The sequence below is a fragment of the Amblyomma maculatum genome, chromosome 6 (genome assembly GCF_055883805.1).
Source record: "Amblyomma maculatum isolate TAMU_Amacu chromosome 6, ASM5588380v1, whole genome shotgun sequence".
NCBI classification, from domain to species: Eukaryota; Metazoa; Arthropoda; class Arachnida; order Ixodida; family Ixodidae; genus Amblyomma; species Amblyomma maculatum.
The window spans coordinates 98,956,956-98,971,912 of record NC_139349.1 but is presented as its reverse complement, the minus strand read 5'-3'; the positions used below and the strand labels follow the sequence as shown (position 1 = coordinate 98,971,912).

At 45.1% G+C, this 14,957-nt stretch overlaps 1 protein-coding gene across 2 annotated transcripts in view; it reads left to right on the top strand.

The window, feature by feature from the left end:
• Positions 1 to 14,957, top strand: part of LOC146186385 (atrial natriuretic peptide receptor 2-like) — a 259,439-nt gene that overhangs the window by 225,289 nt on the left and 19,193 nt on the right. For both annotated transcript variants that reach the window (XM_084607168.1, XM_084607167.1), the window contains exons 7-8: positions 2,845 to 2,943; positions 5,774 to 5,865. In XM_084607168.1, the coding sequence (XP_084463294.1) occupies positions 2,845 to 2,943; positions 5,774 to 5,865 (191 nt within the window). The remainder of the gene's footprint in view (positions 1 to 2,844; positions 2,944 to 5,773; positions 5,866 to 14,957) is intronic.

Here is a 14,957-nt window from a genome sequence, read left to right as displayed (position 1 = left end):
CCCAATTTTTCTTTCAAGTTTCAATCACGTAAGCCTTCTGTGCTGCAGATAAGAAAACGTTGTTTGTCCAAGTGAGAACGCACTGGCCCCTATTACCGGTTCGCACACACCACAACTGCAGTTTCAATTCCAGTACGCGGGAAAATTTTAAAAAGAAAATAGCGTCCTACGTTTACTTTTGCCCGCACCGGTACGTGCATTCGTTTGAATTTATCCCCTATCAAGCAGGTTGTTTAATTTATACCGGGATAAAAATGAAAATGCGTTGTCTTTTAAAGCAATATTTGTATCACAGCTCAAAACCACGTAATTGCCAGTGAGGTATGACCTTCTATGTTTATAGTACAGTTTGTGTCGTGTGATTAGAAATGTCAGTTGCGTGACTCAAGGATTTCCCTTGAAAACAAAAAAAGAACAAAAAAATTGAGCGGACACTTTAGCTCTGTCTTTGAGGGCATCACGAGACAGCTTCAGTGGCTCTTGTTTACCGACTACCCTTGCGAATACTCTTCCGCGTCCATTAGCCAGCATTTATTTGTGCCTCTATTCATCCACACATACTAATTAGCATGAATTCGTAAGCTGGCTGATTATGTGAAATGCCTCCAGAATTATACACGAAGAACGTAGCTGCGTGTCCTCCATATTGTCGTGATATTGTGTCTGTCTTGGGATATTCAGGAGTATTTGACGGCTCGATTCTGATCTCAGCTTGCCATCTCAAATGCGAATCCCGAGTTGGCAGCGCTTGCCAGCTCGCCTATGTCAGGTGGACTCGTGACGTCATTCAATTCGACGGTCGGTCAGTGGACGACCTGTCACCTGCCAACTACCGCCTATCACATGATCCATACCCATAATTTTGCGCTCACAACGCTGGCGCCGGGTTGTGTGGGTAACGCGGTGTTTAACGTTGCTGCCCTAAAATTATTATATCTGGTTTAACGCGATGGTCCGAAAGGGCCCTATCACCAGAAGACCCAGCGTTGTCGGCGCCGGCGTCTGCCTTGCGAGCGAAAGATCACGACTTTGGCTCTGGCAGGTGGCATGGGCGGACGCTGATTAGTCGGCGAGTTGTGTGACGTCACGAGACCACGTGACATTGAAGGAGCTTCCGACTAGTGCAGCTGCTTTGAGGTGGCAGTCAAACACACCGGGACTCTTGGATCCTCAATCAGGCACGCTGTCCAGTTACTGAAAGAGGGGGCGCCTTATGCCAGGGGTTTCCCACATATAATGGGATAGCTTATGGCTGTACTAATACAATTGGCCATATATACCACGGAGGCACAGATTAAAGGATAATGATTAAAACGAGTAGCAAACTGCATGCACGTGAACGAGCATCCAACAGAGGAGCCGCAAACGAGAGCCATTGACACTTCTTCGTCATGCCCTTAAAGGCGAAGCTTAAATGTCTTCCCAACATTTGTCTAGATACCCTGCTCCTCACGATTCCGCCGCTGTAATTTCGCTGAGCGTAGAACAGCGCTATAATGATGAAAATTTTACATTTAGGTGGTGACGTAACGAACCCCGCAGAGCCTTTTACTGATATTTTTGGTCAGATTTGTTCATATATGCTGTATATTTCAGGTCCACGTTAAGTGCTTATTAAATATGCCACCTAACATTCTTAGTTCGGAGACTAATGCAGCATCATTAATGCCAATGTGAGCTATAAAGTTGTATTTAGTAACCTTTTTATACTACGCAGATAGTACAGTTCTCGATTTCGTGCTGCTTATCCAACGGGCACACTCAGTGATCCACATACCTTGTCGCGTGTTGGCAAGTTATCAGCGTGTCAGAATTCCCTCCCACACACTACGTACGCGCAGAAAACCAACTAACTGAAACATTTACGGGATCGCACAAGCTTTGTGCACACAGTCAGTTGGATCATGTGTTCAAGCAATGTCTCACGTCCATTAAATATTACAGGCGCCTAGCTGTGACCATGGACACGTCCTCCTTTTGTATAATTGAGCCCGTATTAAAGAAATTGACTATGTAAAATAGTGCTTTAAGTATGTATATTTCCACCCGTGAGTTCACAGAGTTAAACACGAATTGGAGATAAAGTGCAAGCGTTTTGCAGCACAAATATTTTATTCTCGTAAAGCGTTCATGGAGAATATGGACAGCATCTGCTTAGTTACGTCCAGTACATGCGGAGCTTCCGATCGTCAAGACCAATGCGATGCAGGAATATATAGCGTCGCGTAAGTTGCATCTCACAGAGACAATATTTGTATATTATTCCTTAGAGTACCTATAGTCTACAAGCACCTCATGGAGGGTATTCTAAGAACAATTTAATGAACATTACTTCCAGCCTCTCACTTGCTTTGCTGCACTGTATGTCGTAGCAGAGCTTGGCCGGCGCTTCAGTGTACAAGCGCTTCATCTCTCGCAGCAAATGGACCTTCGTAGCAACAACTGCATTTGAGGCCTGCAAGCTGCTGCAGTTGAAGATTCGAGGCAGGAATACTAATATGTAATGTGATCTCTCTGTACTAAATAGGTTGTTTAAACGACCATTTAATATGCTTGCACATATTTCAGAGCATAGAGTAGGTTGTGAATTTTGCTTTATTCCAATTTTAACACTTCAGTTCCTCTTTATTTATTTTCCTTTATTTCTTTCCCGTTTTCTTCTCTTTCTGACCATAGAGTTAATATATTGGTTCAAAGTAAAATATCTCGCTCATGTCTAGGTTTGCTTCCTCTTGCGTTAGATTTTAGGAAAAGAAGTGAAAGTGTCCACCAACCATCATGCGTGCGTGCGCATATGTACGCTAGCTCTTACTTCCAGCGCACACGTTATGTACTGTGGCGCAGGTCCGTGCGTGGCTGGCGTGGTGGGCCTCAAGATGCCTCGGTACTGCCTGTTCGGAGACACGGTCAACACCGCATCGCGCATGGAGTCCACCGGCATGGGTGAGAGCGGAGACACGAAACGCATCCGGCACAGCTCTTGATGCGACACAGAGCAGTGACGCGCGCAAAACGATGGTTCTTGCGAGGCAGGGCACGTTGTGCGGAGTCACTGGCCGCCGCAGTCTGCCCTCTCGTTGTAGTCGCACCTCGTCAGCAATCGTGTGCGTGTGTGTGTGGAGGGGTAGGAGGTGTGCAAGCGCCTGTTAGTGTAAGTGCTTCGTATAATTACGTGCTTTCCATGATCCCCCCCCCCCACCAACACACACACAAACACGCACATATACACACCACCACCACTTCAGGAAATGGTGCTATCAGACTGGACACCGAGGATCGCATTAACTGAACTGCATCTATTGCACTTTCTTCCTTTCTCTTTCTCACTTATCTTTCCTTTCCGGGCTTGTGTCACGTCGGTCTGGTGAGGCTTACCAAGTTCTTGTTACTCTTTTTCCCGCTGAGTTTGTTTTCGCATCTACATAAGTAGGCACGAGTGGCATTAGCAATAAAGAGGACAGGGTTTCAGTACCAGAGCCCGCTCACACGCGACATTGAGGAGCTAACTGACCGTGCTGTGGCAGTGTGTAGACACTCAGTGCTACGTCAGTGGATGAAACATGCGGCGCCTTCCAATTTCCACTACCCCGGACGCGATCGCATTTACGTCGCAAGGCCCCGTTCTGTTTATCGTTGACGTAAACCAACCTGTACTTATTTTTCCCTTGCGTGCTAAGTGCCTTCCTTCTTTTTTTTTTCTTGCACGTTTCATAAATAGTTCCCGCATGTGCAGCTGTTGCTGGCGCAGTTGGAACGATTTCAACAATTAGCAGCGGATATTATTATCTCATTGCGAGACACATGTTGCGGATGTGCATGAATGGGAGGCCCTATAGCTCACTGAATTTGCGATCCGAGACTCCTTGCGCACATTTCATAGCTAAGAATGGCTTATAGTCAATGTTTGCACAGTGTTGCGTGCGTTACGGCGGCTAGACGTGGAAGGACTCTCTTGAATGACAGCGGGAAAGTACGGTTTTTCTCACTATTCCCTAAAACGGCGCGCAAACATATCATAAATAAGACGTCTTTATCGATAGAATGGCGATTTGCATAAAGGGCTTGACTTTGGCCCTCACGTATGATCGCTTAACATATTCATGTGAAATGGAGATACATTTTCTCGTTTAATTATCGAGACCGCTTACGCGCAAGTACAACAGCTTAATTCTCAAATGGTTGTTCAAATACTATCTAGAAAGTACAGTTAGCATTTGGCGTTGTACGACAACACTTGATGAGGAAAAAGAAGATTAAGGATACTGAACGGTTTCATTACTTTCTTCTTTTTTTTTTCATGGATACTATAAGAAAGCAGGAAAGACAAAATCAGCTGGGATGCATTCGCGATGTCCAGAATTTATTGAGTTATTGGGTTAGCTCTTAGGATTCACAGCACACACACACACACACACACACACACACACACACACACACACACACACACACACACACACACACACACACACACACACACACACACACACACACACACACACACACACACGCACACACGCACGCACGCACGCACGCGCGCACGCACGCACGCACGCACGCACGCACGCACGCACGCACGCACGCACGCACGCACGCACGCACGCACACACACACACACACACACACACACACACACACACACACACACACACACACACACACACACACACACACACACACACACACACACACACACACACACACACACACACACACACACACACACACGCTGATAAGGAAGCAGAATAAACAGATTAATACAGTTGAGCGCTTAGAGCGCAATACTCAGCGAGAGCTTATCGGCATTAGAAGCGGAGAAGTCTGTAATGGTAGACGGCTCGAATCGCTAAGGAGAGAGCGCGGACGGCAGCTCTGTTCTCTTTTCGCATGCTGTATATTGGGTAACAGCACTCACAAGAACGACGTGACGCACTCCGCAATACCGTAAGGGCCCGCACCGCGGCACGCTTGCCAAAAACGGCATGGGCTACGCCCTAGGTCGACGCACCACAAGCCCCCGGTACGATCGATGTCACTTTTCTCCGGCCCATAAAGGTCCGCGCGAAATCCATATTGCCAGTAATTCGGCATCTCTTCGTAAGGCACGCCAAACCGGGCTTCCTGGCACGCCAAACTGGGCTGACGCCTGCGAGATGTCAAAACTGGCCTGTGAGATGCCCTACGGGGCATAGAACGCCCAAGCTTATGAGCCGGCCAGCCAGGAGCCGCCTGTGAGACGGCGCTGCCAACCCAACCGACGATGGGCTAAGAAAAACAGCAGAGGCACCACTTTATGTTCATATCATTCAAAATAAAACGTAGATTCACAAGCCTTTCATGTCTCCCGCGCTTAAATACCGAGTCCATTTGGATGAGAGCAGTGACAAAACGTGTTCTGATAAGCTAAATTCACAATGCTTCGAAGTCAGTTATATACATTTTATGAGTAAACAACGTGGAGCCGAAACTACCGGCTACACGCTCTGGCACGCTGGCTAATAATTTAGGCGTTACTGTCCAGTGAGGCTTCCGCGCTTTGGGATGCTATACGTCCGGAAGCCAAGCACGTAGCTAGGACCCTCCGTTGATCGTCGCTAAACGTTAGTAATTTAGTATTAAAACTACCTAGGTGAAAACTATACCTAGTGACGCGCGCGTGAAATAAACACGCCGTTACCAACAAGTTATCATAGTCATACGCCCGTATCAATCTCATATATCGCCAACTTCATTCGTGTGTGCGTGTTTCTCTTTGCTGTTTTGTTTTATTTTGCAGCCTTGAAAATCCACGTGAGCTCGGCCACGAAATCAGTCCTCGACACCTTCAAGACTTTCCGGCTCGAGCTCCGCGGGGAAGTGGAACTAAAGGTGAGAGACGATGCTTGCCAAGAACAATGGATCTCAGTAAGTCAGGAACTTATTTGCACGCAAACGTATTGTCGCTCCGAGCGTTTACTTGGTGCAAATTGCTTTCAAGACAAGTTACAATTAAAGTTTAGACGCACAGGCGAGAAAGAACAGGGAACGAAAATATCACCGTGAATCCAGTTACAGACATTCGCTGTTAGCAAAAGAGAATGAGAGAAAGTCGTTGCAGCCAAATAAGATAATTATAACGCCTTTTTCGTTGGGAGAAAAGCATTTTTTTTTATTTTTTACCATTTGGGACAATCTTCCTTTAACTTTGAAGCGGGCTTCATGCTGACTTTCGTTAAAGTTCATATCTGTCGAATAAGTTGCATTATCTTGAAATTTAACCCAGGAATAGATGGCATTTGATTATTCATGCACTACAAAAAATCACGTTCTACTATGCCCCAATCGTGCTGGGTAAACTGTTGCAATATTTTCGCAGGTACGGTGTGACATGGCAACAAACACGACTATATTACGGCAGTCCCCGTTATTTTCAAAAACCGGTTTGCTTTTAGGATTTAGCGTCCCAAATCGATTTGGGCTATGAGGGACGCTGTAGTGCATTGGAAGCGCCGAAAATTGCGACCACCTTGGGTTTCTATCAATTGTCACTGACATCACACAGCATCGCACATTACACAGACACCTTACTTTTCGCCTCCACCGAATAGTGGAAACTGGTAAAAGGCTGCCGCCTGCAGGAAAAGAAAAAAGTTAGAAAATGTATTATGCACATGAGTGAACTGCAGAATTGCATGTCTCTTTAATATTGGCACTGAGTGAACAACACGTTCGCCGAAACTTTACGGTACGGGCTTTGTCCACGCAGGCGGTAGAGAAGTTCGCTCTTTCTTGGACTGCGTCGTTCACAGGAACGTCTCCTTTTTGGTTGTTGCATGCGCAACGCATCTCCTTACTTGTACAGCCGCAGTACTGAAGTTTTCCTGGAGCTGAAAACAGTGAAACAAGGAAAAACCATTTCTGCATAGTTGGTCTTGTGCAAGGGATTAATCCGTGCTGATCTCAGCTCAAGGACTGGACACGAAGCGATAGACGTACTTTACCTCAATCTCTATTTCAACGTTTCGGGAGCACTTTATCATTGGTAATGTGAGCCAAACTAATAATTATGCAAATGGTGAACAAAAACTCCTTTGAAAGCGCCCGCCGCGGTGGTTTAGTGGCTGTGGGGCTCAGGTGTTTAATACCAAGTTCAAACCGCGGCTGCAGACACTACATTATGATGTACTGGCGAAGTGCAGAGGCGTCCGTGTGGCGCGGAATGTCACTGCACACGATCCTGAGTTTGTCGAAGTTCATCCGGAGACCTCCGATACGGCGTCCCGCATAGCCTCCATGCGTCGCTTCGGAAACCTCACACATTCGCTCTAGAGACATTCTGTAATTTTATAACAGAATTATTGATAATGAGCCCACGATATGTGCCGTAAAGCGAAAAACGGGCGGTTCGTCCGTGTGTTTATCTTATCTTTAATGCGTAGATTTCAACACCAGCATCACTAGTCCCGAAGTGTTTCGCAATACACGCCGCAAATAGTTTTAGTTTTACTCAATCGATGTATTCATTCGATTCGATGCCAAAGGCCCTCAGCATACTTTTATCAATAATAAAGCTTTTAGCGGACATATGATGCTCCACATTTTTTGCTGAAACCGTCCTATATGGGCATGAAGTGGATTGCTATGTTCTAGCTCTTTTTTACGGCACCCATTTACAAACTATGTAGATATAAAGCGTTCATGCATGACAGTTTGATTTCTCTATTGTACAATATATGCAGATGCATTAAATAGGTTCGTATTCTTCAGAAAACTCCATATAAATAACTAATTAGATATTTTCTACAAGAAAAGCAGAAGTGCATGTAGCAGTCTCATAGGCCTACAGCAGCCGTTTATTACTATCTTCACCCCTCGCTTTAACAGTCGTTGACGCCGGTATAGGTAGACTTTTTATTTATTTTGTAGCTCTGTAAAAAACCTCAGTAGCCAGAGAAAATAAGAAAAATAAAATGCGCGCGTGCTTCTCTGGAAGTGAACGGCATTAAAGGAATATTTCCAAACGATCACTACTGCATGTCTATAATACATGCGGTGGTTGCCGCACCGCACTGCTTTTTTTTTTTTTTTTTAGAAATTATTTTCCTATCTTTTCATTTTGTTATAGCCTCACGACGGTGGACATGTTGTTCTGGTGCGTGTTTAAGGTAATCAACGAGAAAGCGTGGCGTGATAACGACGATAACGCCAATAATTACGCCGCACTTATCTTTAACAGTAAAGACTAACCGCCTGATTGCGTCGCGGTACGCACACCGCAGCTTTTGAAATTACCTTTGCGTCGCGCAAGAACTTTAACTCATTTGCCTAATTGCACGTTTATCGTAATGTAAAATTATGAGCCTTCGGCAATCAAATTAAAAACGCTTGATCGGTATAGAGACGGGACGCGAACCCAACGCATATGGAGTTCCCGTTTTTAAAATATAAAATGGAAGGGAATAAAGGTAACGTATGTAAAGCATTCCTCGGTGATTATTCTTCCGAGTCAAATACAACAAGCACCAAAATCTTCAGCATCTGCGAAGCGAACTGTGAGATTTCACGCAGATTGAGCAATATCTTGCCCCAGTAGAATTAATGAAATCAGAGGAGGCAAAAACAAGAGTTTGGCATAATTTGGCTGTAATTAAAAAAATAATAATCATCGGCGAATGAGAAAGATGATGGGCAGCTATTCGTCAATTTTTTTTTTTTTTTTTATTCAAGATGTTTCCCATAAGGCGAAGTGAGAAAAGGGGAAAGAATGAGGGAAATATAGAAAGGAGTGTAGACTGGAGTCTTGCTTATGTGTTCACAGTAGTTGCCGCTAAAGCAATACCGCGTTGTTCAATAGTAGCATTCGACGTCCCACCGTTAGGCCATCTTTCTGAGGAAGCGTTGTCTCCCACACGCCGTAGCTGGGCCCGCACACAACCAGTGTCGCGCATCAAACAGTTCCGGCGAAGCGCCTCAGTGACGACACTTGTCACTCACTGGCAAATTTTGTCACATCACCGACGACGCGCAAAAAGGGTCTGAGCCACTCCTGCCCAGATCCCAATCTTGAGAAGGTATTCCGTGCAGCTGTTATTACCGATTGCATACAGAGTGACTGAGCTGACGCCAAGAAAGTGAAAGCACAGTCGGGGTTGCAGCGAGTCACGAGGTAAGAAAATTTACTGGGAAAGTAGCCGGCTGTTGGCACAATAAATGTTTTAATCGGAGGCGCTTATTTGTATTGCCGTTGATGCACCTACGAGTGTGACGGTGATGATGATCATGGCTGGGACGCACGAATGGTTAAAGTATTATTGTTCAGGCAGCTACGGCTGCCTACTGACGTGAATGCATTAGATGCCTGGATCCGTGTCGGCTTCTTACCCTCGCCCACACACGCCCCCCCCCCCCTCCTCCTTCCCGAACACACACACACACACACACACACACACACACACACACACACACACACACACACACACACACACACACACACACACACACACACACACACACACACACACACACACACACACACACACACACACACACACACACACACACACACACACACACACACACACACACACACACACACACACACACACACACACACACACACACACACACACACACACACACACACACACACACACACACACACACACACACACACACACACACACTTCACAAGAAAAGTAACACCTCAAGATAAAATAGCACTGCTAACAATATCGCAAGAAATGCGTAGTTAAGGATCAAAACAGTGAGGCATTATTGTAGTGAACATTACTTAACAATATCTCGAGAAATACACGGCTACGAAAAAATAACATATTTTGTGTGAAAGCAGGAAAATAGACGGTGATAATAAAATTACATTTGTAAATTACCAGATGTTTGGTGTCTACATAGCACCCTTAAAGATAATAAATGCTCTAACCTGTGCTTGTAGAAGCGGTAATGATGATCACCAGAAAAGACGGGTACGTTAGTGCCGGTCTACTTGAATGTGACGAACGTCTGAAAGAAGCGCAAAGAGCGTCCCAACAAGATATACTCGCAGTATACCTACTAAAAGATACACAGATTAAAAGTATTTGGGCGAAATCGATTCTGATCAGTCCTTTCTTTATATCCTTGGTACCTTCTGTTTGAATGCCTCGCTGAGTTAGCTGCGAGTATTGTATGCAAAATTTCCTGCTTAGAGAAATAAAATAGTGCACGTGTTTGTAGAAGCGGTGATGATGATCACCAGAAAAGACGGGTATGTCAATGCCGGTTTGTTTAAATGTGACGAACGTCCGAAAGAAGCGCAAAGAGCGTTCCAACAAGATATACTCGCAGTATACCGACTAAAAGATACACAGATTAAATGTATTTGGGCGAAATCGATTATGATCAGTCCTTTCTTTATATTCTTGGTACCTTATGTTTGAATGCCTCACTGAGTTAGCTGCGAGTATTTTATGCAAAATTTCCTGCTTAGAGAAATAAAATAGTGGCGTACGTGTTACTGTTTCAATCGCTATTTTTCTTCAGCCTCTCTAGTGCCTTGCCAGTGACGATTTCTTGCGTAATACCGTCTGTTTTCCGACGACATTCATCCGGAGTACGTATACGTAGGTAGGGATGGTATAGCTTTTGTGAAAACCTGTGATGTTTTTTTTTTTTCTCTTCAACATTTATTTGCCCTCCTCCGAAGCTACGTTTCAGACTCAATTTTTCGGGCCAGGAGCTCTGCTCCTCAAACAGCGCCTCTCTCTCTCTCTCTCTCTGGTTAATCAAGTGGTTCTTTGGGCTTCGCAGCACAGTCGTTCTGTACTGCGGAAAACAGAACCTTTGTCTCGTCTTGCGGAGCTAACATATACACAAGGTCGGATACGCATTAAGGAAACATCTCGTTGTGGCAGTGCGCTGTAATATGAGGGGCAGTAAAACTGGGGAATATCGTAAAACGAATTACATCCGCACGGAGGGCACGGACATTGGAAATAAAATTCAGGGGTCAGAGCGCTTCGAGTTGAAGGAGGTTGTGAAAGATGCCAAGGAACGTGCCCACGGAGAAAATGAGCTCTGCAATAAAAAAAAAAATAAAAAAAAATACGAACATCAACGGATCCGCAAGCGAATATAGGTTTGGTTTGTGGGGTTTACCGTCCCAAAGCGACTCAGGCTATGAGAGACGCCGTAGTGGAGGACTCCGAAAATTTCGACCACCTGGGGTCCTTTAACGTGCACTGACATCGCACAGCACACGGGCACCTTGCTTCTCTCAATAAGATACAAGACAGGAAGCCGCCGTTATGGATTGTTCATGATTGAAAATAGCACAAAAAGTACACCAAGGACGGATGGACGACACGGACAAGCGCTGTCGTCCATCGTCGTGTCGTCCATCCGTCCTTCGTGTACTTTTTGCGCTATTTTTAATCCCGTACTTTCACCAACTCGCCCAACCTTCGGCATTAGTTATGGATTGTCGCTTCTTTGTTTGGGGTCGTGTAGGTGTTAGCTGCTGATACATGTATCAATAAATATATATTTGCACCACCGATTTAAAAAGTAACGTCTGTTGCGAAAAAAAAAAAAGTAGTCTTGCGTCTTCTCGAGACATTCCGCGGAAAAATTACGAAAAGAAATGCTCGTACAACTCCTCATTTGGACAGCGCGGGCGGAGAAAAAAGCAGCTTTACTACCCGTAAACCTTTTACGCTCTGCATTTCGATCAGCTCTGATGTTGAAAGTCGCCCACGAAAGGCCGGTCTGGCACGCATCGATCCAATCAGGAAAGAGGGGTCCCATTTTCAAATCTGCTCTATATCATGTCGCAAATGTACACAGGGCACATTAATCTTAGTTCTTCTGCGGACGCCGTCCATATATACTACTTCCGGAGGATCGGCGCGTGAAGCGCCCTTTGAAGCCTTCTTTTTAGTCTGCCTTCGTTTCTGTCTGCGCCGCTGTACATATTTACTAGAGGAATAAGTTAAGTGTGTAGGTTATCTATGCAATACTCTTATTTTGCCTCCTAGCCCATGAATGTTGTTAAAAACTCAAAACATTACAAGGGTTCAACGCTGCTGAACCAAATATCGAGCGAAAGCATTAGCTGCGGGTGACCGAGCGTTTTTCTTCTTCTCTTTTTCTTCTTCCTCAGCCCACATATAAAGCCCCGCTTTAACCAATCCGTATGAATGTGCCTTAGTGGCCTAGAGGGGTAACGAAATGCCAAGGACCTGGCAGGCTGATTCAAACATAAGCGTCCTATGTGAAACGACAGACCCATGTTGGCAGCTCCTGCCAGCCCGTACGTCACGTGGGGTGTGACGTCACAGCGTCACGTGGGTAAGACGTAACCGCGGCCGGGTCACGCGAAGGCTTGAAAGTGTGAGTAGTATTGCTTTCGCAATAAAAGCGATCTCACGTATTTCAATAGGCTCTCCCCCCCTCCTCTCCAGCAGCCTAAAATATGCATCTTGTCAGTGTCAGTCGTGCTCTGGTGTCTTTAGTTTGCTTTCCTTTCATACGTCAGTCAGATTCTATATGCTCCGACGCTGTGAATAACTGGCGCTTGCTTGAGTCTGTGCTCTTTCAACAGCACTGCTCTGCCTTTCTTCACGAACTTCGCTTTGTTTTATGAGGAGTTTACGCTTTTATATGATTTCGTATTTATTATTCGCCTCACTTCATGGCGCCTACCGTCGTCAAATTCTGCCTGTCAGTATTTTGCGTCCTTTTCCAACTGATAGAGCCTAACGTCATTGAGATGACGATTTCGGCATGTCTCGGCCTTATTCGCGCGGCTAATTAACTGATGACAGCAAAATATTTATTTCACTTCTGGGAAGTTGGGCTAAACGCGAGCGTGTGAATGTGTTTCCAACAAAGACATCATTCCATGGGTGCTGCATAGACGACAGACGAGGTATTTCGTTGAATAGCAAAAGTGAGGCAAATCTGTAGCAATACCGGCTATCTCGCTACGGAGTACTCTTGCTGGCAAGGGCAACAGTTGACTTCCAGGTGGGCACACCACGCTGAGGACGAATCCAAATAATGAATGATGTTGCCGGCACTTTTTCTTGCTATTTTTTTTTTCGCTTTTTGGATAGCAACAAGGTGTCAGAGCAGCCTATCGTCGACTCACATGTGACCCTACCTGTCGATGCTTAACCTGTGACAAGGTATCGAACCCTTAAATGTTCTCTTTCTTTACTCCGCTGCCAAGAGGAATATTCCTCAAAGGACACTCCTGAGGCAAATCTGTAGCAATACCGGCTATCTCGCTACGGAGTACTCTTGCTGGCAAGGGCAACAGTTGACTTCCAGGTGGGCACACCACGCTGAGGACGAATCCAAATAATGAATGATGTTGCTGGCACTTTTTCTTGCTACTATTTTTTTTTTTTCGCTTTTTGGATAGCAACAAGGTGTCAGAGCAGCCTATCGTCGACTCACATGTGACCCTACCTGTCGATGCTTAACCTGTGACAAGGTATCGAACCCTTAAATGTTCTCTTTCTTTACTCCGCTGCCAAGAGGAATATTCCTCAAAGGACACACCTGCGATGCTGAGGAACAGTACGCCGATGTGTACACTGTGCACGTGGAAACACAAATCATTTACTCTTCCATATATATACGGCTTATGTGCCCATTCTTAGCGACCAGACCCACGGCACCGAACTAATCAGAACCTTTGTTTTTCGTGTGAAGTTCTGGCCACCGCCAAACTGTTAACGTGGCTTTGCTTTTCTTTTTGATACCCATGTCTCGCGCCATGACCGCTGCCTTTTTTTCTTTTTTATCGTAAGAGTATTAATCTCCGCATTCTTGGACGCTCTGTCATTTTGCCAAGCGGTAATATAGCGTCGCATTTACGCTATTTATTTGCAGTATCACTATAGTTACACTTTGTCTCAGAGCTTTTATTTATTTATTTTTTTTTTTTACTGCCGTTAAGTATGCACTGCATTGCTACCACTTGTGTTCTAAAGCCACTTACGTTAGTGGTCCTCTCTAATTACTAATATTTGACCGCGATCTCTGTTGCGCAATTGGATGCGTAGAGCAGTGGTTTATGCGTGCTCCTTTATTCCTATTTCCTCTCCATGGCTCCTTTTCCGTTGTATGCGTGTTGTCTGACATTCCTTGGTGACATATACTGTCGTGTAGCGCTTTGCGTATAGTCTGTGCTGTGCGTTTTAGGTGCGCCGTGTTGTTTGTTAATTTTAAGTCACTATGCGTTTTTGTTGACCTCTGCGGCAAAACAACTGAATCTCAGCACCCTCTTTATAGAATTAGTTCATGTAAATAAAATATAATTACTGAACTTGACTTGCTAACTCAATGACATGCATATTTGATCAGGAACTGCAAATTCATTTCCAGCTTTCTGCGAAGTGACTTCTACCCGGCGAATGCATAAAATTACTTCACAAACTGTCATGCTGACACTGCGGTCGCTGTGTGATATTTCCGTAGTGTTAACGTGTTTGGGAAGAGAATCAAGAATACTGGTAACTGCAGGCGATATTTTTTTTTTTTCTGTGACGTGATCTTTCCCCGAACGTGGCTGTTTGACGAAGACACACGCACAAAAGAAAATTAATACGAGGCTGGAAACAAGTTTGCCCACTCAGAGTAACACTGAATGGAAATGTCAAGCCAAGCAAGACGAATAAATTATTCCTCGAGAACACTAACAATTTTATTTTCTGCTCCTAAATGTGGCTGCCTGACTGTAAAAAAAAATTTCAAATAGAAGGCTCTAAGCTCTTGCGCATTGAAACAGAGTCCCGAAGATAGAGCATCGTAAGTCCATTTACTTTTTGTGACACATTTGCAATAGGCTTCTTCGACGAATCAGAGACATCACTCACATGGACAGTAAATGCTCCCGGATGCCGAACCTAGCCCGCCGTTCAAGACAGCCCATCATGGCGGCAATGCGCAAAGTGCCTCAGCCTCCTCCTTTTGTC